Here is a 24,030-nt window from a genome sequence, read left to right on the forward strand (position 1 = left end):
TGTATTTCTGATGGTCTACATACCACTACTCACAAAAGATTGTAGAAATAAAAACATGAAGGCAGGTATTTTGAACATAGTGTAAAACATGCTAACAACTAGTAAAACAGTAATTTCGAGTTCAGTTGCCTCCAGTGGTTCAAAAATATAATACCCTTAGTGTTGGCAGGTGACCCTTCACTTCCACTGATCTCAGTGGAATTGTGAGCATTAAGTGTGTGTAATATGAATGAAGTTACAGATTTTCATTGTTACTCATGAGAATTACAGCTGATAGATGGTCATGGCTTCCTGTCCACCAAGCATTTCCATGGTTTTCTTGTTTTGTTTTTTCCTCTCTTAAATATATTAACTAAATATTGTTTAATTCAACCAGTCTGTGAAGTGAACATGCTTCTAAATCCATATTATCAATTGCATCTCAATATGTATTCTTTAATGCAGTGACTTTTTGCAAACAAAGGAAAATATTCCTAACAAAAAAAAGAAAAAAAGCACTGAAATCTCAGAACAGCTTGTGGAGAAATATTTTGACTTAAAACAATGTGTTAGTCAAGGCTGAATTAAGCAAATACCATCACATAAAGTATATTTTAGTTTTCATACCTTTAAATGAAACGTATATACACTCAAGTTATAGCAGCACAGTAGCTTAAATGACATTAATGTGACATTTTATTGTAAAGTGGGTGATTAGAAGAATTACAGTAGAAATAAATTGGGAATTAAACTTGTGTAACATTTTTAAACTGTTAGCTTGATTTATGAAACATTTGTTAACTAGTTCTCCACAGATTTACTCCTGGATTCATTCCAAATGAGTACATTCTACATTAGTTTACGCAAATGAGGTTAATTAACATTGGTGATGTGTAAGGAAAGATAAATAAGTGAGGCTAAAAGTGAAATTACTTGATTCATCAGAAAAAAAAACCAACCCTTTTAAGGAAAAGAGTGACATTTTCACTTGATATTCTTTGAAGGTTTTCTTCACTCTTCCAACAGCCATAGTGAAAAAATAATGCATATAGGATGAGTTGTATTTAAACAGCAACTTTTCCTGTAAAATTCATACCATCCCCTTAGGAATAAATGCATTATAAATCATAATCTACCATAAAACTTAAATATATGCTGACACATTTTTCCAACTTGTGGTTACTGTTGCAGTGGACCTGAATGTAATGCTACTTTGAGAGAGATCCCAGGGGATTTTCTAGTGGAAAAATCTTCTCTACGCTATTCAAATCTAATCCATATTGTGCCTATTGCTGCGGTACCTAAGTAGCTAACACAAGGGTTTCAGATTTCAGCTGGGTCAGGATGTGGTAGAGGGAGGATTTCTGTCTATCTGGGATTGTGAATTTACCTCTCATTCCTCCAGCAAGAGGAGAGCAAGGGTATGTCATAGGAAGGAGAGAGGTCATTGTGCCAGCTCTCCAACAAAAAGGCTGTTGGATGCACAGAACTGCAGTCTGGTCTGAAACTATAGTAAATTGATTGTAAATAGGAGCTGATTTCCTGAGAGGTGGAAAATTCAGGTATGTGTTCTCTTCCCCTCATCTGAGAAGAAATTTAAATCTTTGAGTCCTTTTTCATGCTTCTTGGATGCAAGGCCAGGTTTAAATGCTCTTTGTAGCTAGATCAAGCAGGTGTTTTCTCACTCTGTGATGCCATGTTCTTGGCAGGATCTGTAGCCTCAGCTGCCAAGCAGGTGTGTCAGGACTAGGGCATCATTGTGTGGAAGGAAGAGCCACTGACTCTCCTTGCTCCTGTGGGCTGGCACAAGCCTGTGGAGGCTGCTATGTCTCAAGCCTCTTCTCCTTCGTGGTGTGTGACAGGACCAGAGGAAATGGATGCAGTCTACTTCAGGGAAGGTGTAGGCTGGATATTAGGAAACATTTTTTCTCACAAAGGGCTGTCAAACATTGAAATAGTCTTCCCAGGGCAGTGGTAGTGTCACCCTCCCTGGAGGTATTTAAGGGGTGTGGGGACCTGGTCATGGTTTAGTGGTGAGCTAAGAGTGTTGGTCAGAGGTTGGACTGGATAGCCTTGAAGGTCTCTTCCAACCAAAGACATTTTGTGAATCTGTGATCTCCTTACACAGGTCAGCAAATGGTCTCTCCCATGATTTGTTTGATCCTGAAATGGTGCTGCTGCACTGCTTCTGGCTAACAGCTCTGTTTTTGGCCTGCCTAGATCTAGCCCAATTTATTATTCTTATACACTATTTCAGATCACACTCCTGATTTAGGAACTTGAAGGGAACTAGGAAAATTTTGCTTTTTTTCACAAGAAATTATTCCATATCTACAGCTGCCCATCAGTCTCCTCTCTAGAGTAAGCAGGCTGCCATCCATCACTTTTGAATGCTTTAACTCATACAGCAACCAGCACTGACTTCTGCAGAACCAGAACTTTGTTCTGCAGGGTTCCAGCCATACAATGTCAGCACTGTCAGTATCTTGCCATAATGGAGAGTACAACACCCTGACAGTTGTAGTTCTCCTCCCATGGGGCTTTCTTCTTGTAGTAGCTGTATTGATTCCTTCTCAGTTCCCTCTTCTATATACACAGGAAAGACTAAACCAAGACCACCTCTGCTGACTTTTTTGTAGATCCCATATTTACATTTTGGTGTTTTATACAGAGCTGGCATGAAGATGAAAATAAATGGACTCATAGTCCCATCTAAAATTTGCACAAAAAAATCATGACAGTATTTATGGGGAAAACTGTTTCAGGCAAATGAAAAAAAAAAAGTCATAGCCACATACTTGGGTGACTTTTATAAACTTAGTCTTTTCTTCTATGCAGAAAATTGGATTGTTGCCTTCTAATAAAAAGCTTTATTGGGGGTAAGCAACCAGTTTTTCCTCGCTCTCTCTTTCTTTTGTCATAGTTTTCCACAGAGTAAGATAGAGAGGCTGAAGTACCCATCCCTACTTCACCCTCCTCACCAGGCTAAAAAGCTCTCATGAATTTTTCTGTTCACTGCAAGGAGAAAGTTAAGTTGATGAGAGCAGTCTAGGCAGGGAGCCCTGATTTTGATTTTCCTGAGAGGAAATGGACATTTTCTGGAAAAATTGCTGTTTTCCCATGGAAAGTATTTCTGAAGGAAATTTCTGGTAATTGCTAGCATTGTGCCAAGACTTTTTCTTGTCTGAAGGCCAGTATACTGAATTCTTCCTTACACAGAACATCTTTTTTAATAAGGTGTCACAAACAATGATAAAGGTATTTAAAATTGCTTGAGGGAGAAACTGCGTTAAAAAAAAAGTATGCATTTCATCACTTTTTCCATCACTATTTCTGCCATAAGAAGAGATTGCACTGTTTTTCTTCTTATCTGAAAGGAATAATCTAAAGCAAACTGAAGGCAGTTTAATTTTCTCCTTTGCACAGGGCAATATCTCAAATAGTAACTATATGTCAACACACAACAGTATTTTCTGTTTGTTTTAAAGATGAGTCAAGTGCAACTTAAGCTATGTTTTTAACTTCCAGAGAAAGTTCATGAGTTTTACTTACTTTTGAGCAGAGTTGTTCTTTTACTTACATATGTTTTTTTAAAATTATTATGATGAAGTTATTTTTGTGGTTCACTACAACCTTTACAATCATATTGTGGATTTTCAGGCTGTTTTACATAATTCTTCATAGTTTTTTATGCTATCAAATCTTGCATTAAAAATGCCCTCTCTTTTTTATCGTAGCAGGTATTAGTCTCCTAGATTTCTCTAGTTTCGTTTTACAGAAATACATTAGATAATCTAATTCTCTACCTAGAGATTAAAATGGCATTTTTTTGTATTATCGAACATTTCCTTCTACAAATTTTTGGATTTTAAGTTCAGAGCTCAGCTTACTGACTATAAAGGGAAATAGAAAAAAAAAAAAATTGATAGTGTTTGAAGTATTCCAAAACAGGGGGTCAGTCAGAGTTAAGTTAGAAGGGCACAAAGCCTTCCTTAATTCAGCTTCCTATTGACACAGTGGTGTGCAAGAGAGATAACAAAAATAAAAAATGAGTACTTACAAATTAGTTCAATCTGAAGTCATACCTACTTAAATAATTGCCTTGTATTTCTGGAGTTAATAAATGGCTCTGCTGCAGAGCTGAGGTTACATCAGTGACCTATAATATTTGATCTCTCTGTAGAGTAGTTTCATATGTAGATTTGGTAAAGAAAATTCAGTTTAGCTAAAACTTGAAAATGAACATGAAATAAGAAATAAATGTACACATGCTTACATGTAAAATAATGATTTTAAGAATACTGATGAAATAATGTTTTTTTTTATGCGTCCTTGGGATTGATTTACAGATCTGGGAATAGTTTGTTCTAAACTGTCCAAAACTAAAGCAGGCAGTTATTGAACTCCTTCTCGCCTGCGATTGCTTCAAGGTTACCTAAGTCAGTTAGAACATGAAAAGATAGGAAGAACATAGCTATCAAATAGCAAGTCAGATATTCCTACATTAAGCTGGGACAGTCAGGGCAGATACTAATATATTGCCTCAAGGACCCTTATTTGTGACTGAGCTGCAATCTTGCTGCCTTAAACACAGTTACAACATTTTCTCACAGTTCTACCATCCTGTCTTAAAAGATTCTGAATCACTGTAGTCAAGAGTCCTTTCCAGTTTTTCACAGTATTCTTTCATTGCTATCGAGTGGTTTAGTTTCAAATTCTTTTCCTCCTGATCAGCTTTTGATCTTATTTAGTATATGCTGTTTTCTTGGGGATTATTTTAATGCTTACTTCTGAGAGCTATTAGAAAAAGATTTTTCTTGATGCTTGCTCCTCCTTCAGGCATCAAAATCTGGCAAAGTTTTTTAGTGTAAGCCTAAAAGCTTCTGACAAGGGTAAGTGCAAGGTCAGCTTTTCAGGCAGTTCTAGGGTATGAGTATGTGAATATATAAGTATCACAGAGTACAGCTGAAGGCTTGATGAACGCCCAACGTTGAGCTCAGTTGCTATTATAAAAATAAATTTGTTTATAAACTCACAATCCAATTCCATTTTCCTTTACCATGATGACAATTGAATCTAAATATTATTTTTCTTTGTCAACCTAGGGGCTCGTCAAAATGTGTGCTGTGCTAATAATTTTCTAAGAGTGGAAGAAATAGAGGTTTGGGCTATGAGTATTTTTTTCCCTGAAAACAGGAAAAAAAGAAACCTGAGGAAGTATTTGCTTAGCTGATAGATTCAAGTATGTTCTGAGAAAAAAAAACATTCCCTTATGCCTTTCCCTGGGCTGTCTTCTCACCTTGTTAAAGTTAATTTTCTGTTTCTGTGTATTTCTTTTTCTTCCTCCTGTCTACTCATACCTCTGCTGCAATAACAGACTCAGGGAAATCTCTCTGCTGACTGTGCCTCATATGTCTGTTTTGGGTAGAAGCTGCTCTCGTTTCACCATTCTGGTTCCATTAAGAAGCTTAATTATTTATTGTATTGCTTCCTGAATACAGGCACACTAAAACACTGGGTTTAACCAGCTCGTATTATTATATCTGCTCTGCTGAGGTCACAGAAGTATTATGTTGCTCTTTGCAGGTTTTCTATAAACAAAAACATGATGCTGAGAAAGGAAGTTCAGATTATGCACATATGAAGGAGCCTCCAGATGTTAAGCATGCCATGGAAGTCAATAAATGCCAGAGTGATGTAAGTAGTCCCTGATTTGAAATGAATTCGGTTGCTTTGGGTAGATACAGGTATTATAGCTAACTGGAATGAATTGGGTAGGCAATATTTTCATATTTCATTAGTTGGAGTTTTATTACATTATTTGCTCTGAAGTAACTTGGGACATGATGTGTGTTTAAGCTATGAGTAATCATATGTAATTTTATTCCAAACTGCATTGGAAAGTGGTTGGTATTATTTATTAGTAGTAATTGTTATTAAGTGCTAGCAGTTTGAAAAAAATTTACAGACAGGTTCTCTGAACCTACATGTACCTATTTGTGCTTTAAAAGTATATAAAGCTCTATGCTTACATGAGCACCAGCATGGTTTCAGTCTGAGTAGTTCTTCAAGGGTTCTGTTTAGAGGAGAAAGAGGCTTTTTCTTCCCTGCGCTTGAATACTTTTATGCACGTGAATAATTTTGTTCTCATCTCATGAGTATGTATCAGATGGGTTCCAAAGAACAATTTATTACTTCACAGGATCTGAGCCACAGAATTCAGTCTGAAACCTGGTACTTGTTTATGCCGTTGACCCACAGTATTTATTCTTGTGGCTTAACTCAACAAATTTACAAATAAATTAGAGTATTTAGTATTATTGTTAAAGCTGGGGTTTATTAACTTACAACTTCTTATTAACTTCTTGAAGTTCTTTAGGCTTTTGCACTATAAAAGCCTAAATAATGGTATTTACATTTTTTATTAGTTTCAAGTCAAGTTTGATTTTCTGGTTGGGTTAGCTTACGGTAGCTCAATGCACCATTGCTAGGGGTGGAAATGTTACCAAGATTAATTTCTTGAATTATAAAAACATGACTTTGAAGAAAAATGTCTCAAGTTTTGTAAAACGTTAATTATGAGAGAAGCAATTTTTTAGGAAAAGACTGGCTGAAATATTCAGGTCATTTTAAAGGATGCACAATACTAGTAAGAGCAGCTGATGTAAATATTTTTAAAATTATGATCCACTTCCATTTCTCTTAGGTAAGCAACTCAAGTCGGGTTTCTCAGATAAATGGGATATTTGTTTGCTGCTAACAAAACAGAAAATTAAGCTTGGGTGTTTATATTGAATTAACTTAAATTTACCCTGTCTTCCCTACTGACAGTGTAACAAACACTCATAGGTTATGTAGGCTGAAAGCTAAATGTCAGTGTTAGATATATGTCCATGTGTGCAGAATCTTGACAGCTGGCTGCTGATTAAAAGGCTGCTGGAAAACTTCAGGGAAGCATTATGTTTGAAGAATAACTTTTTCTTCTGCTGGGAAATACCTGCATTGGAACTCCCAGCAGTAATTTGCAACCTGCCTTGATTACAGAATTCCCTCTTCCTGTCAAACTCCAGCCATCTCTGCTGTTGGAAGCATCAGGATGTCAGATTGACAGAGGGTAGGAGCTGGGAAAGTGAGCTTCTCTCCCCATAATCAGGAAGTTTATTTACCTAGCTGTAGGAATGATGGTGGACTACTAGGGAAGGAAAAAATGTTGGTAAGAGTGATGGGAATCCCTTTCAGAGAAGGTGGTGGGACCAGGAGGAATATGAGTCGAGTTTTTGAGTAATATTCATCATGGCTTGAGGATTAGTATGGCAGTACAAACCCCACTCCCCTTCTACAGCTGTGCATCTCCTGCTAACAGATGTGAGAGCAAATAAAATTCAGGTTCAGTTGTTTCATCCTCTTTCACCCTTAAAGCAAGCAAAAGAAAAAAAAAAAAAAAAAAAAGAAAATTAAGGCAAACATGGGGGTGAGGGATGCTGTGATAAATGAGAACTTTTAACAACTTGTCAAAAATAATGAAACAATATGAAACCCAAAAAGAAGCCCTCTGTATCCAACATAAATTCTAACCAATTAGTTTCATCTGTTTAAGATCAGATTCTCTCTGGTTGCTCATGGAGAGCTACAGTGCAATGGGGATGTATCTTCATATGCATAAAAGAGCAAGTTATGTAAGTCCAGTTATTGTTCAGCAGAATTACACAGCTCCTACAGGTATCTCTTTGGGCACCATGGTGACAGCTGTGGATTTCTTGTTTTGTAAGTACAGGTTTAATTAAGAGCTTCATGAGTTTTCATGTTCGAGTCAGAGCGTGGAGTAGGGAACATCCCAAATGAGGAACATTTGTCTTTCTGAACTATTTCAAGCTATTTGCAGAATCACAGCTTTCAAAGTGCAGGGGAAAAAGAGGGAATCTACAGGGGGAATAGAAGGACAAAGCTCTTTTATCCACCACTCAGTACAGTATACCTATGGGAGCAGAATGCCTGTTTACCTACAATGCTCTGCCAACTCAATTCAACCTTTACATGCAGAGTTTGCATCTAATAGGATTAGGATGTATTTAAGACTATTTACTCAGCCTTAAAATAAGGCTGACATTTATACTCATCTCTGTGAAATGTGCAATTTCCTTTAAAAATTAAGACTGTATTCCACTCATAATACATTTGTGCTGACATTTTGAAACTGTCATGTGCTGTAGGACTTCACACCACTTTGAATATCATTAACACACTGGATAAGCGTGGGCTGAAGCTGCATAATAAGAAAATACTGTAATACCTCCTGAACAATGTGATCATGTATATGGAAAACATTTTTCTCTTCTTCATACTTAGACTGCAGAAAATTGCTCTCAAAAGATATATAATGTTTGAATGATATATATTTTATAGATATATAATGCTTTGTATTTTGTGAAATGAATGTTAATAACGTGATGATTTTGGCACACAAAGGCCAACTTGATTTTGGAGAAAAGTGGAGGAGGGACTGTCAGCCTACTTTATGCCTGTGCTTGGCTGGTGCCATTCAGCTTATCTGGAAGTTTGCAATCCTGCGACTAAAATCAGGTGGTGGCCCTTAGGAAACCATCAGGTCAAAGAACCAAGATATGCTGAGATGGGGATTTTTTTTTTTTGTTTTTTGGTTTTTGGTTTTTTTTGTTTGTTTGTTTGTTTGTTTTTTTTGTTTGTTTTTTTGTTGGTTTTTTTGTGGTTTTTTTTTTTTTTTTTTTTTTTTTTTTTTTTTTTTTTTTTTTTTTGTTGGTTTTTTTTTTTTTTTTTTTTTTTTTTTTTCTGGGTTGATAGTTGGATGTGGTGATCTTGGAGGTGTTTTCCAACAGTGACAATTCTGTGATTCTGTGAAAATAGTGGTTCACCTTATATGTAGCTGAGGGCAAAATGTATGGAAGAAAGTAATTGAACAGTGAAATGACGTAATGATGCTCCTACAGCTAAGAAAACACTTGCCACATTGTGCCTAGTTAGTAGCTGCTTGTAGTTTTTGATGAAGGTTCTCAAAGCTGTGGGTCACAGTTTTGTCTGTTTCATGACCTGCTCTGTTACTGGACATATGAATAGCAAAACAACGTTAAGTATTTGTCCAACAATTTATTTGTTCTGCTAGGTTTAAATTGCTGATTGTCCTCACAGCATTACATTGTATGAAATTAGCAAGTGGTGTTCTGATTTTACAAATAAGAAAACTGCAATAAATGAAATGTGGGCATTTAAAAGGCAGTTTGCAGATCTGAGGTTGAGGCCTGGTATCTTTTCTCCTAGGCTTATGTATGAAACAGTGCTGCTTTTAAAGTGTTGACAGATGTGCAAACTTGATGCAAATGTATTCTCTTTGCAGTCCATATGATGTCAGTAATTTGTGTTTCACTGACCATCTACATTTAAATGTTTAAGAAGTCTGTATTGCTTTAGGATTAACACTTCTTTTTCATGTTCAGGATGTTGTGAAGTCACAATCCAAGCAAAAACCAATTACCTTCTTTCTGACAATACCAAATCAGGATAACTTAAACTTGATGTGCTTAAGCACCACCAATAATGTACCAAATGTTGATGTTTGTTTTGATGCAGATCATTTTAAATTCAAGTATCCCTGGTTTTCTTTTCAGCATCTACATTAAAAAAACACCTTCTGCTGACTAACTTTCTGCTGACATAGGCTGTCAACAGCAGATCCCCCTGGACCATTTCCAACTGGTGCTGAAAATGATGTGTTTACTCCTCTTGTAATTGGGACCAATCAGTTTTCAAGCCCATTACTGGAAAGGATGACTGCATCAATCTGTAATGGGCCAGAAATGTGTGTCTCTTCTACATGAACCAGGAAACAGTTTTCAACACCATTTGAGTGGTGATCAGAAGAGCTGCTGGCAATGATGATTGTTACCAGCTAGTCATTTTCTAAGAGTTGATGGACCCCAAGTGCAGATGAGGGAAAAAGGGGCAGAGACACAGCTGACAGGCCATTAGTTAGTGGACTTGCAGCTCTTAGAAAATACTAAGCAGGGATGAACTGTAAGAGACAAGTTCTTTTGCTGGTAGGTGTGCCTAGCTCCTTGCTGATGTCTGTGTGTGCATTTGAAGAGGGCAAAATGTGTTCATAGCTGCTTGCACGTATTTTAATTATTAACTATGGTTTGGAATAATTTTGGAATTGAAATAGGGGAGAAGGCAAAATACTGCAGGAAAGGGCTGATGAGTCCTTTCAACCTAGGTGTGCTTGGGTCCCCATGTAGCGGAAGTTTCTGTTTCTTGATTGACATTCTGAGATGCTTTGCAGCTTTATTGCAAATCTATTTACTTTGTAACATTATAGTGCATTCCAGTGCACTGGCACTATCAGGAAAGGTATCAACTTCAGGACCCTCAGCTGCGGTAAGTAGGCTGGCAGATTTATCCTCAGTGGACTTCACACCTTTTCATGTGAGCTGGAGCTTTGTCCCTGTTATGATTGGTTTACTAATTATGAGCAAGCCCTGAATATTTTGAATGCTTTGCAAAAACTGCTGGCATTTCAAAGGTTGTAATCACATTTGGGATTAAAGGCACGAAATGGCTTTTCTTCAGCTTATCACGGTATTTTAAGAAATATTCAACAATGTATTACCTTTTTTGCGGGTGTGTGATTTCAAATCGGGCTAGAAAACCACTTGAAATTTAGTTAGTATTTGTAATTTCCAATTTGCAACTTCTAAACTAGAGAGGGTACAGTTTTTCCCCTTTTTGTCCCAGCTTTTTTCTCTCTTGTCTTTCCCACTGGCCTGCTCTAACTCTCCGTTTAGGTCTTTCATTGCTGCTTTTAAATTGTGTCTCAGGTACTTTTTCCTATGCAAAAGCCAATTTGTGCACGTTTTGTAGACCCGTGGTCCCCATAAAAAGGGGTAATTCTTGAGCCTTTGGTGATAATTTTTGGTAGAGTCTGAGTAATCATTTGAAGTGAAGATTGAGTAAGGACATTGTGTAATGCCTGGAGATTCCAGTCAGGGTTTGAGCCTTTTGGTAAGGAGGTGAACCAGCTCAGGAGAAAAGGTGTTCCCTTTCCCAGGAGCTTTTACTGTTTCCTTTCTTTATTGCTTTTTGTTGCTTGACCAGGATTCAGTTTTTTTGCTGCCCTCTTGGTAGGCTTATCCACTCTCCATCTTCTTGGTGCCCATGGGTGCATGCAACAAAGCTGGTTGCTTTGCCCTGTCTCTACTCTGTTCCCCTGCTCTCCTGGAATAGCTCTGGTTTTACTGTTCTACCATAGCACTATTAAAAAAAACACAACCCACAAACCACTAGATGAAACAGAATAGCAGCTGTGTAATAGGGGCCAGCACACTGTCCCATTGGGAAAGGGTCAGCATCCAGGGATTGAGGTTATTCAGGAAATGGGAAACATATTTTTTCTTCTCTTTGGCCTACCTCTGACAAACTACTGTTCTGCTGCATAACATTTTTATTCTCACCGGAGTATGACAAACTGCAGAATGGACCAAATATATATTGCAGACATTTGTAAAATGCTAGATGACTTTCCCTCAGACATAACTAATAGGTATACTGGTTTAGGTGCAGGAAGAATAATAATTCACTCAGGGAAAGCTATAGCAATTGGCCTTGCATCTCATATAATTGAAAATGGTGAAATATAAAGGACTGTCACTGTCTTATTGCCCCCTCCTTTCCACCCTGAAATTAACCACAATCCATTATTTCATGTACTATATGATCATGTCATTTGGGAGCAATAAGTGACCACATTTCCTCAACTTTATCACCACTATTTTTGATTCTCTGTTGTTAAATTCACTCCATTCCTAATTTTCTATTTTGAGCACATATGCTGGCCTTTAATTTGCAATTTACATGGATGATAGTGTGCTATTCAGAAACCTGTTTGTACTGCCTTTGTGGTTTTCACCTCACCTCATGTGGTCATTAGGATGAACAGCGTATAATTAACTAAATTCATGTAAAGCCCTGAATTGCAAATGCTTATCTGAACACCCATTTTTTTCAAAAAAATGAAGAAATCTAAACCTAACCAAAACCTAACTTTGAGTGTTTTTAACAAGCTGGCAGAAGCAGTTTCTGTTTTCTTGGTAGGTAATACTTTGTACTGTATTTATCCAACCTATTTATTTATTTTACCAGTGATTACACTTGTGTGTCAAGCATTGTAGGTTAAAAATTACAAAATCTATTTATGGGCATGCAGCCAACAGTGAAGCCTATTTAGCTTGTCTGCTTATCTGAAGCCATATGGACGCAAAATCACTTTCCTGTTGCCTGTAAAATAACGAAGTAAGATTTTTTTTTTTCTTTTTGCAATAACATTTCTACAAATTATATTTGTTTGCTGCATTTTACCCGAAGTAAAACTTTACACTGGACATAGGAACTAGATTCAGAGATTATAAGTGAAACTTCAAGCTCAGGACTTTCTTGATGAAATACAAATTTCACATGGTGAAATGCAGTCTTGAGAGGCTGATTAACTTTGTTAAACAACAGAAAAAAAATTTAAAAGACTGGCCACTAAAGCAGATATTCTGATTCTTTCTATTTCCAGTAGACTTAATTTTGTGTTTTCTAACTTTTGCCTGAAACTTCAATTTGTCTGATGCTCTTGAGTACCAGGGATAATTTCCTTAATAATTCAGAATAATTCAGTAAGACAGCTCTTGGAAATTGGCTTAGATTGGCCCTTGTGCTCCAGCAAAGGAGAAGAAAAAGCCCACAGACCCTGAAAAGGGAGAAGAAGGATGACCTGTGGTCTTGGAGGTCTGTAACATCTCTAAGGTCTATGCTGTTCCTGTGATTGCTTTGCTAAATGGAGAATGTTTGGACTCTCCTACCTGTGGTTTAGCCTTCTGGCCAAAGTTTTCTGAGCTCATTCATTATAGTAGTGGCTTTTGTACAAAGAGAAAGATTCAGTCTCCTGCTCCACATGCTGGAACACTCAGCTTGCTTGTTCCTATGATTGTGTAAAGGAGCAGATAAGTGGAGTTATAAAGAGTGAGGGGTTCTGGAGTGGAGCTGTGGCACTGAATTACACACCAGCTATGTGGCTGCCTATTACTGACAGAGACATCGACCATGGTAGAATTACAGTTTCTACTCAGTGTAGCTGCAGTCTACTAAGCTGCAGTGCTCAGTATCATAGGTGAGGTAGTTTATTTTAAAAAAGGGTACAGCATAGAGAAAATGCTGTAGTCTTAGAAGCTTTGTAGTCTGAAATTTAATGATAAAACCTAATATTTGGGTCGTTGCATTGCTTTAATTTTTGACTATGTTTCAAAGCAAAACCATTTTTCATTTTAATATTGTATTTTATGCTTTTGAATTTCTTCCTTATCCTGCTAACCTGTGTGTGAGTCTTACTAAATAATCCCTGTCAAGCAGGACTGTGTTGGAATAAATTAGGCAAAGTTCTATTGAATTTGATGGCTTGGCTAATAGGTCATTCAAGGATTATTTATAAACTTCAAATGTTTTTGTTTCTTTGTTTTAAAAAACACTATTTTTGTTTGACAGGTATCATATAGGAAGGATGTGCAAGATACCCACAGATACACTGAAGTGCTGCACAGGCCAGACATAAAGATGGCAACTGAGATAACAAAGATAATAAGTGATGTATGTTCTCCTGTTACCCTGTTTGTATTTTTAGATGTTAATTTATGTATTTCAGTTTAGAATGGGGCTGAAATTCTGAAACATGAAAAGCAGAAAACCTATAGCCCCAAATCTGATATGGAGGTTTGATTAAAAATACCCAAAATAAATAAAATTAAAGCCAAACCAAAACAACCCTTACCTGTTAAGCATGCAGTCTTGTATTTTGATGTGACAAGTGACCTTTGCAATTATTGTTCATTGATCCAAAGACAACATTAAGCTTACTAAAGTTGGTTTTGTTTCAGCTTTATTCATAATAACCATTGTCAAAATAAGCCTTACGCTCATATGCTACACTGCACAGCAGAAGACATACCAAGGTTTTTTTTCACTTCGGTACCTGAGAAGTTTTCATCTCAGGACTGTTCCTCCTCCTCTCTCAGCTGGCAGTGACAGGGAAATGCAATTCCCCGCTGTCCTTCTGAGAGCTGTGCAAACACCGTGCTTCTTGCATGAGGGCTCTCCTCCCTTAACTCCTCTCTCAAATTCTTTCCTCCCACCGTGACATCTGCTAATGGATAGGTCAAGGAGCAGTTTGAGAAGCAGCAATGTGTGATGCAGTTTAATGTTTTATGGTAGACAACTCAAACAATGTATCTATTAAAAGCCCTGAGCCAAGGTTTTAAGTAACTGCTAATAGTTTCGGGTGAGACTGACCAGGCACCTATGGACAGATGGTTTAAAGACCTGAGATTCTCCTTTTGAATATTCAGGATTTTTTGAAAACCAAGAACTTCTACTAAGTCTTATGTCCAACAAGAAAATATACTAATTGCTGTTCAAGGCCTCTGAGTTAGAGTCGCTTTGGGACTTTTACTTTCCTCAGTCTCTTGTTATGATGTGTCCTTACTGACTCACAGTGCCTGAGTAAGGCAAGAAGCCTCTTTTAGGCAATGGGTAATTTAGTTAGTGATATTGCAAAGCAACTAATGTCAATTCATCTGTGCTTTTTTCTAATGCATTGTGGAAAAAAAAATGCAGCAATTTGCATGGGAGGCAGTTCAGCTGGAAGGATCATGTAACACCAGCCCTGTGGGACTAATTCCTCTCTGTTACACCAGTGCAACCTCACTGACATCCAGCAAGATTGCAGTGGTAAAACTGAGCGTGGAATTTGACCTTAGATCTCAAAAAAACCGCCCCTCAGCCTAGTTTTGTTTCAAGACTATTTTCAGCTGCTACAAATAATCTTGTGTAAACTGCGGACACCGTTGTGAGAAATGCTGGGCCACTCTAAGTCATTCTGCCTTGATTGGGAGAACAGTATTTCTCAGGTCTGAACTATGCATTTTGTTAAAGTCAGTGCTGTGCCTCGTTTTTTCACAATAAATAAATACTGTATTGTTAAGGAGCTGAAGCCTGAGAAAGGCTTTTTTTGGAGCTGATTAGAACAGCTCTGAAAGTAGTGTCAGTGCAGATCACTATTTGAGGCTTTTTCTTCTAGCTTTAATGATTACATTTTTCTTGATAAAACAAAAGCAAGCAATTTCATTGTGATTCTTTTTTTTTGTTTTTGTTTGTTTGTTTTTTTAAGGCTGAGTACAAGAAAGGAAGAGGAGAGATGAATAAGGAGTCTGCTGTACTTGGAAGACCAGATTTTGAACATGCTAAAGGAGTTTCAAAACTGTTCAGCCAAGTAAGATTTTCTGTCAGTTTACAATGACTTCATTCAGATACCTCACTCCTAGTAATGCAAGAAAATATTTACATTTTTAGATGATTATCTCAATACACATGAAGATAAGGTTCTAAAACTCTTTTCATATAGTATCGCAATGACTGGTAAATTTAAGACTCTTAGAAACAGAATATACATTTTTATGCAAAAATACAATGAACTTTCACTGTTACAACTCATCTTTTGTGAAGATGGTCTATATTTATACAGGTTGTGTAGGATTTCTAAAATATTAACTGTGTATGATTTAGAGGCAATTTTTTCTACTCCTTCAGTTGGAGAAGAACCTACCTGGTGATTAAGCCCACTGCAATCACTAGGGTCTTTTGTGTAACAGCTTGCTAATGTGAGTAATAGGATCTGAATTTGGCCTGATCTGTTAACCACCCACCTTCCCTCCCCCTGAAATGGAACCTTTTCTGTATTACTTTCTGTTATATATGAGAAACCTCAAGAAAAAAGAAAAAAAAAAAAAAAAAAAAGAAGAGCAGTTTAGTCCATAACTATAAAAAAGCTTAAAACACAAATATTCCCTCTTTTCCTCTGCTTATGAATCTTCTCATAAGAATCTACTACAGATCAACCTGACATAGTGACAAGGGATTTTTGAATGCTTACCTGGTTTTTTTGTTGTTTTTTTTTTTTTTTTTCCTGGAGTAGCTCTTTAACAGTTACTTCCATAATCCTGTCAGGCAACACTTATGGTTTTTGTAAACCCAGGAACAAATTCTGCCCACCTGTAGGAAAAAGATAACACCCTTTGATTAGAGAAGACCTTGCCAGTCTTCCCAGAACTAGGAAAAAAGCACCAAGTGTTGCAGTGTATACACTAGGACAATCTGAAAATCAGTGTTATCTATGAAATACTTATGATTTAGCTGGATAGTGAATGTCTTCCCTAGAACTAGGATAAAATACAAATGATGTGTTCTGGAGAGCAAGCTGCAAAAGAGTGCTGTGTCTGTTTGCAAAAAGTTGAAGTCATTTTGCTGTCACCAAATATCTTTGGATATCTGTTATATCGTTTCATTTCACACTGGACCATCATTAATTTTGGAGCATTGATACTGCACAAACTGAAAAAGAAGAAACTACATGTTTTTTTTAATTGTTACTGATACATTCTGAATAAAAATTAGTTTGTGTTTTCCACATAGAAAAGAGGCAAGAAAATGCTAAGAGACTTGTGGTCTTCTGTGTTTAGCAGTGTGCAGGCTCGGAAGTCAACCCGTGCTTTTTTAGGAAGTGCTGTGCTACTTATGCTACTGTGTTGTGTCACTTGTAGGAAAGGAAGCTGTCATTTAGCAAACACCTTTAGTGGCTTTTAAAAGGGTTTATACCTAAATTTAGTGTGTTGCATCCTTTATTTTTACCCAGTGGCTGTCTACATACTCCTTTTGTAGCAGCCTATTGCAGAATCTAGTGGGCTTGCAGCTGCTTGTTACAAATGGGACCAAAGCAGATTCCTTTCCAACAGACCTCTCCATCTCACTAAGCCTGGTACTCTTGAGGTTGTGGCCAGCAATCAAAACCCACCAGCTGGATCCTGGGTCCTTCAGGTTGGTGCTGAGCCATCTGCATCATAGGCTTCATCAATGAACTTTTTATCTAATTTTTATTAGATGTGTTCAATCCATGCTGCATCTGCAAAAGCTTTATAATAGTCTCCTCACTGCCAGGGACTGGGATGGCAGCAGTTCCCCTTGAGATCCTTTTGCAGAAGAGAACATTTGCTGTGCAATTTTAACTTCTCCAGAGAGTCCAAATAGTGCAGAAGGTGTGGCAGGAAGAGAGGAGCAGCTGACAAAATGTAGCTTGCTTACAGTTTATTTGTGAAGAAGATGCTTACTAAACATTGGTAATCCAAATGCTGCAGCCACTGGGCCTGGATCCAAGTTTTGGAATCCTTTTATCCTCCTCAGTCTACACTATTGTGGCTGCTTGCAGTGTGTGTGACGGACCAGGTACTTTTAGCAAGGGGAGCTGTGCTTCAGTCCTGTGCTCTGCTGCTGCCAGCTGTCTGTGTGAAGCAGCATGAGGGCTGCAAACCTCAGGCAGTGGGGAGATGCACTCAGCAGTTTCCCACCTCTGCTGAAGGAAAGGCAGTGGCCATGAGATGTCTAATGTTTTTATATATTATTTGAATCATTATAACACTTTGACACACTGATCATAAATCAAGAGCACAGAAAAATGAAGATGACCCCTGTGTCCAAAGAGCAGGGCGGAGGGGCAGGATGAGGAATGCACCTGTGCTGTAGCAGAGGAAGAACCCTGAATATGGGTCAGTCATGTTGGTCCTCCTCATGAAGGGGTTGTGAAGCAGGCTTGAAACAATTACAAGATTTAAAAAATAGTAAAGTTAATGAGCTCTTTATTGTCTCCAGACTTTCTGGCTTTTAGGGTTTCCATTTGTTTCTTGGCAAATGGCAGCGTTATGAACTTTTTATGCTGAAAGTTGATAATCTCCCTTAATAGCCTGAATCTATAAGCTGAGACATGCAGAGAAATATTAGTTATTTGACCCTCACAGTAAATTTGCAAAGTTGACAATTCTGATGGATGTAATGGGAAGAGAAGATGATAACATGTTTTAATGTGGTGCATATGGGTAGGTAATTTAGGGAGTATAGAGAAAGGAGCAAGAAGAGGTCAGGCGGTGTGGGTGTAATGAAGGGAGAAAGCAATCAAGGCAAGCAGGAAGGCAAACAAAGTGAAGAAAAAAGTGTTAATGTTTGACTTACACTTAAGGCTCTAGGAAATTAGTGTACCCCTCTCTCTTTTTTATATTTTTAATTTTTTAAAATTTTATTTTAGCAAGTCTTTTGACAACAGCAGCAGCAGCAAAAATAATAGCTCCCAGGACTATTGTATTTACCCACAGCATGCGGTAACCCCTTTCTGTTTATTTAAAACCAAGTTTAAAACAGAAATTGTGTTAAGCCCTTGTGAAAACATGAAACTTGTCAATTTGCTGAATGTATATTGTATAATTTGGGTTATTTTTTGTATTTTTTATAAAAGTAAGCTCTTGTTTATGTCTTTTTTATGTCTTGTAGTGCATTTTATTCTCTTTCTCAAATAGCTGCTAATATGAAATATTCCCCTTATGGTGTTCAATAATTGGTTTTATGATGTACAGTTTTGAGTATTTACATTTTATGCTGGATCTGGTGCCTGTTGTTTCAGGGATACAATTGTTAGAGACACAATATTTTTTTGTAATGTACCTTCTTTGAGATTATCAGTAACAACAAAGAAAGCCTAGGATTTTATCAGTCTTTCTTTGCTTTAATCTCTGCTACTGCTTTTAACAACCGGTATTAATTTAGCTCTTTGTTAGGTTTCCTTCAGTATCTGTGTGCTCTAGCATGTTTTTTTTTTCTTTTTTTTTTTTTTTTTTTTTTTTTTTTTCTAAATATGTTTTCATATGGTCGTGAGGAAATGCTTTAGCTGCAAGTGTCTGCTTCATCGTGGGATCCCAGTGGTTGAATGATTCAATTTTTGTAGTTTCTTTGTAAATCTGAACAGTAGGTGATGTCATCCACTTCTGAAACTGAACACTCCCTGTGTGAAAAGCTTTGAACTACAGATTTGATTTAGGAATGTTACTGCAAAACTTCAAAAGACACTGCTCTGTCCAGCTGCAATTCTGACTTTTATAGGTTTCGTGCAAGGCTGATGAGAAGTTTGTTTATCCAGGCATTATTTAATTCCAGTTTGGTTTTCAAGGATGTTGTGTTAAAAGCCTGCAAAATCTGCTCTTTTTAAAGCACCAATTAGAGAGCAGCCTACATGTGCTTCTTTTAAATTAACTCCCAATAAATATTCTCTGAAAAAATAAACAATCATAAGACTTTAATTAAAATAGTAAATAAGTAGCCATCATTTTAAATCCTCATTAAAGTAAAGCTTTTGGTTAACAATGAATTTTCCACTAAGAACTGTCATTTCTACTCCCACTGTTTGTTTGCTTCATGTTATAAATTGCTAAACCTCCCCCTTCAGATTTTTTAGAAAACACTGATGATGTATTTATCTTCCTTATTTTTAATCAAACTCCTCTATCTCAAGTGTATTTTTCCCCTTTAATCTGCATTCATAACTTTCTCCTTTTCAAAAGAAGGATAAATACCATGTGCGTTACTTCACGGTGACTCATCCATGGGCTCGCTCTTCTCTCTTCTGCCTCTCCCATCCCACGCTTTCTTTCAAAAGGGAGAAGAAAACAGGAAAATACCAGTAAAAGAGAAAGTGAGCACGTGTGTAGCTTTCAATGAGATGAATCCCCTATGACAAGTCAGAGTTAAATTACTGCTGGAAGTGCTCTTGAGATACCACTGGGGTCATCTGATATTATTGTGCTGCCTCCAGTTTGCCCCAGAGCGACATTTGTGGTGGTGTGGGAGAGGCAAGCAAAGGCAATGAGCAGAGCAGCCAGACAAGGCAGCAGGGCCTTAGAGGTACTGAGACATCCCTCACTGCAACGGGAATGCTCACAGTTGCATTGGTGGGCAGTCTCCTTAAATTCGGGCCCTTCCTGCAGATTGGCACCACGGCACGCAGCCTTGTGAAGCCTGGGTTCACCGGCTCCCCCTCTTTCCTTCAGTAGCAGTGAAATGAAGTGGCAGTAATGAGGATTTATTACTGGAATCTCTAGGTGGAAATGTATTGCTAAAAAAAATCTGTTAAAAATGGCACGAAGTGGATGCAGCTGGAAGATGGCAAGGCAATTGTGAGGAGAGATCCCTTTGGACTGACATTTTCACACTGAACAAGAGTGTCAAGGCCTGTGTTGTGCATTCAGTTTGTGTGCAGTCTGAGGCCAGTTTTTGACTGGGCTGGGGACAGCTTGCACTGGTTGGATATTTAAACTCTTCTGCACGGTGTCATTATGATGTGAGCTGATGCCCAAGGAGTAAAAGGCAATTTTGCTCACCGTGCTAGCATGATCCCTAGTTTCAGAGGCTTTTAAAATCACATCTTCCAGCCCTGCCTGATTTTTGTTAGAAGGCGAGTTTTGGGCACACCTTTTAAAACAGAAAAGGGCTCTGATTTATTCTTTCACTGCTCATACAGAATGTGGCTTTGCCTTTGACAAAGGCAGTGTCTTTGTATTCAGATGTATGCTTTTGCACTTGATCCAAAGCCAAGACTAATATAAAACAATATGAACCAGATGAATCTTCCATAGGGCAATAGATACTCTTTTCTAGACTTAGTATGAAAGATTATGAAGTTCATCATGTGTTCAGATAAAGTTTCTCTTTAAAAGTGACCATGTTTTAAAATTTCCTTCCTTTAAAAAATTAATGTAAGTTCTGGAATTGTAATGTAGTTCTCAAACATATACAGTTACTTTCTGTTTGGGTGGCTTAGTTTCAGTTTCTTGTTATCCTGATTAATGAAATATTGGGCATTGTGGCTAAACATAACAAGGTTGTGTAAGCTAAACCATGTTGAGAGCCTTTTGAGGCAAGGAAAAGCTAAACTGAAAAAAGAGAATTCTTCCCACAACTAAGGCTGAAAAATAAAGAATTATCAAGGAGATTGTTTGAGGTGGTTTAACCACTTTATCAGACATTCAAGTGGGAATAGAGAAAAAAAGGAGTAAGGAAAAAACTGTATATGTATTTTTAATGCAGAGCGTGGTAAATTATAATGGATGTTGCATAGGCTTAGATATCAGGTGTCTGGCTAACATTCATGAAAGCAGCATAGACTGAACTTTATTCTCCTCCATTATGCCCAGCTGTTGGAAAGAAGCATGGCATGTGTGCAAAATCTCCAGATGTTTGATGATCATGCACAAAGGGGCAAAGGAGGGAGATTTACTATTTGTTTGATTTCCCTTTATTTCAGATTCTGAACTCAGTTCTTTAGCATGTTTTGTGAATTTCTGTTTTATTTACTTTTAACTTCGCTGCCTCAACATTTATTGTGTTGCTCATTTCTTCTTAAATATCTTGTCATTCCCGTTTTGCTTTTGAACAAGAAGAGAGGGAAAGTGGTGGCATACAGTCATTTAATTATACTTTATAACACTGTAATGAGGTGGGCATTGTCCCCAGAAAGGGACAGTTCCACAGAGTGATTCCTGGAGGGTCTTTTGGGAAATTTCTGGCAGAATTAAAAATAGATCCCGGGGCTCTAGTGAAAGCCTAGGAGACTATGAGTGACAAGTGGACCTGGAGATGGGAAGATGGCTGAGTGGAAAGTTTGATTCTGACTTCCCACTTCTGAGAGGTTGAAAAGTTTACAAGTCATTAATTTTACAAGTTTTACAGTTTATTCATGTTGTATAGTTTTTTTATTTCATGAAAACCACACTTTTTGCTGTTAATTTTGAATCAAATGATTCTCAGTGAGTAGATTATTATTGCTAGTCAAGTAGTTCTGGTTTGTTTGATTACTTAGGTGAGTCATAAAGTTTTGTTTCTGTTTCCTTTTCATAAATCTTTCAGCAACAATAATTGCATATGTCAATCTTAAACTTATTTTAAAATTTTATTAAGATTCAGATACTTAAAAGTTACTTTGGAACCAGCACAAGACAGCTACAATTGTGGCTAAGTTGATCTTCTTTAAACATCTTCATTGTTTAAAGATTTAAAAGATAAGACAATTGCCTTTAATTATCCGCTTTGTAGTTTGAATTCTCTGTGCCTTTTTAAAGTGCTACATGTTAGTATTTGATGTTTGTTCTGGTGAAAGGTGAAATACAAAGAGCAGTTCAACAAGGAAATGAAGAGCCACCAATACAATCCTCTTGACAGTGTTTCCTTCAAGCAAGCACAGATTGCATCCATGTTGGCAAGTGATGTAAGTGAATTTGCTTTGTATCTTACATGCATTTACATCCCGAAAAACCTAATATTTGTTCATAGGCAGAATTTCTTTTTCCATCTGAAGAATCACTCTGTCCAGCAGTTGCTGCTATACAATGTGTCTGGATAGCAGGTACAGTGTGTTAGCTGTTTCCTCCACTGATTCTGACAAACCCTCTCCATGTGTCTGCAGAGTTTTTCATAACTGTTTGATGAGATTCATCTTGCTTAACTTTGTGTATGGAAAGGTATGACTGCTTACTCTTAGCTATTGGCACAATTGCCTTGTGCTCATTCCCTTTGTGTTTGAGAAAGAAGGGTCTGGAGGGCACTTCTGACCTGGGCTAGATGCTGTTCTTTAGAAGAGCAAAGTGCTGGGATCTTTCCAGTGGTTGTAGAAGGAGATAGTGTGAGCAGCTCAGATTTGGATGTCTATCTATTAGACATCATTCTGCTGGTTGATGTTCTGGTATTACTAAGTACAGCAGTCACTAAATTCAGCAGTGGGTGCCTGCTGCTGGAGCTAGATTGGAGAAAACATCTATATTGAGTGATAATGCTCTTGGGATGATGTGCTAACAGTGTGTCTAATGCTAAAAATGTGAGCTCTTCTTTGAGGCCAGGATCCCACGTTTCCAACAGAGAAGTTTTGATTCTGTAGTTTGGAGTTTCCAAAGTGCATGGAGGGGCAGCACCCAATGGGAACAGAAAAGACTAACTTGGGGGGGGGGTGAGAGTGGGGTGTCCAGCAGAATGCATCGTTGTTTTCAAAATCTAAATTTTTTTTTTTTTTAAAAATTGAACCAATTATTATTAAAAGAGATATGGAAATTGTCTGTTATTGGTTTGGAGTCTGCCTAAGTCAGTAAAGAACACAATATATATGTGGAGGTGACTAAAGCTATTGGTTTAAAAGATTTGTCATCCAAGACAGGTACGTTGGCTAGGTTTTTTTCCTTTAGAGGTGGGCATCCAACTATTGGAAGTATGGAAAACTCTACTATAGACTGATAAGAGGTTATCCTCTGCTGCTTCATGAAGTGATTATCTTTTGCCTTAGGTGACCAGATTTCTTAAGATAACTAAAAGCAATCTGTATTAAACAGAATATCCGGGAGAATTTCACTTTAGCTAATTTTGTGTGCAACTCCTATATTTGAAGAGTTTGTGTAATTCCTCAATCAAGAGAAAAAGTACAAGAATAAAGATTGAGTTTAAAATCAGTAGACGTAAAGTATTGAGGAAGATATTCTTGATTTAAGTTTTCAGGGCAGGGGGAGAAAAAAAATAGAAATAATTATAATTGCTTTCTCTTCAGAAAAGTCATACAAGGTATGATTTTGTTGCAAGTGTCCTTTTTGAGGAAAAGTTTGAGCAGTTCCCAAAGACTTTTCAGTAGAATGAAGCTGTTACTGCTTTTCCTTTCCCTCCAAATAATAGTAAATGACCACCATCTAGTGGCTGATAGAGGCTGTTCAGGCAAGGACTCGATGCTTTCTGTTTCTGGACGGCTGCACAGTAATACAAAGCTGTGAATTTGTTAATCTTTATTTTACATAACCTGAACTCTCTTTCCAGGTGAATTACAAGAAAGATTTGGAAAGCCTACATGATCCAGCTTCTGATATACCAAACCTTCTGTATTTAAACCATGCTTTAAATATCAGCAAAACGCAGAGTGATGTAAGTTGCCTTTATAACGATGATCTCTAAAATATCTGCAGTAAGGAACGTAGTATGCATGGTCACTGTAGAATACATACATTTTTGGAACTTGCTTCATGGTCTCCTTTGCAATAGACTGTAGTGTTATAACCATAATAGTTGGGGGATGTAGAGGAGAAAAAAGGGCTT

The 24,030-nt window shown here is 37.4% G+C and overlaps 1 protein-coding gene across 3 annotated transcripts in view; it reads left to right on the forward strand.

Annotated features, from left to right (window-relative positions):
• NEBL (nebulette) overlaps window positions 1-24,030 on the forward strand; it is a 233,116-nt gene that overhangs the window by 149,502 nt on the left and 59,584 nt on the right. Inside the window, exons 5-9 of one of the 3 annotated variants that reach the window (XM_071735080.1) lie at window positions 5,566-5,676; window positions 13,528-13,629; window positions 15,206-15,307; window positions 22,064-22,171; window positions 23,755-23,859. The exons of the other annotated variants lie outside the window; for them this stretch is intronic. Of the exons in view, the coding sequence (XP_071591181.1) occupies window positions 5,566-5,676; window positions 13,528-13,629; window positions 15,206-15,307; window positions 22,064-22,171; window positions 23,755-23,859 (528 nt within the window). The remainder of the gene's footprint in view (window positions 1-5,565; window positions 5,677-13,527; window positions 13,630-15,205; window positions 15,308-22,063; window positions 22,172-23,754; window positions 23,860-24,030) is intronic. 3 annotated transcript variants of the gene reach the window in all.

Source organism: Heliangelus exortis, chromosome 2, assembly GCF_036169615.1.
Source record: "Heliangelus exortis chromosome 2, bHelExo1.hap1, whole genome shotgun sequence".
NCBI lineage: Eukaryota > Metazoa > Chordata > Aves > Apodiformes > Trochilidae > Heliangelus > Heliangelus exortis.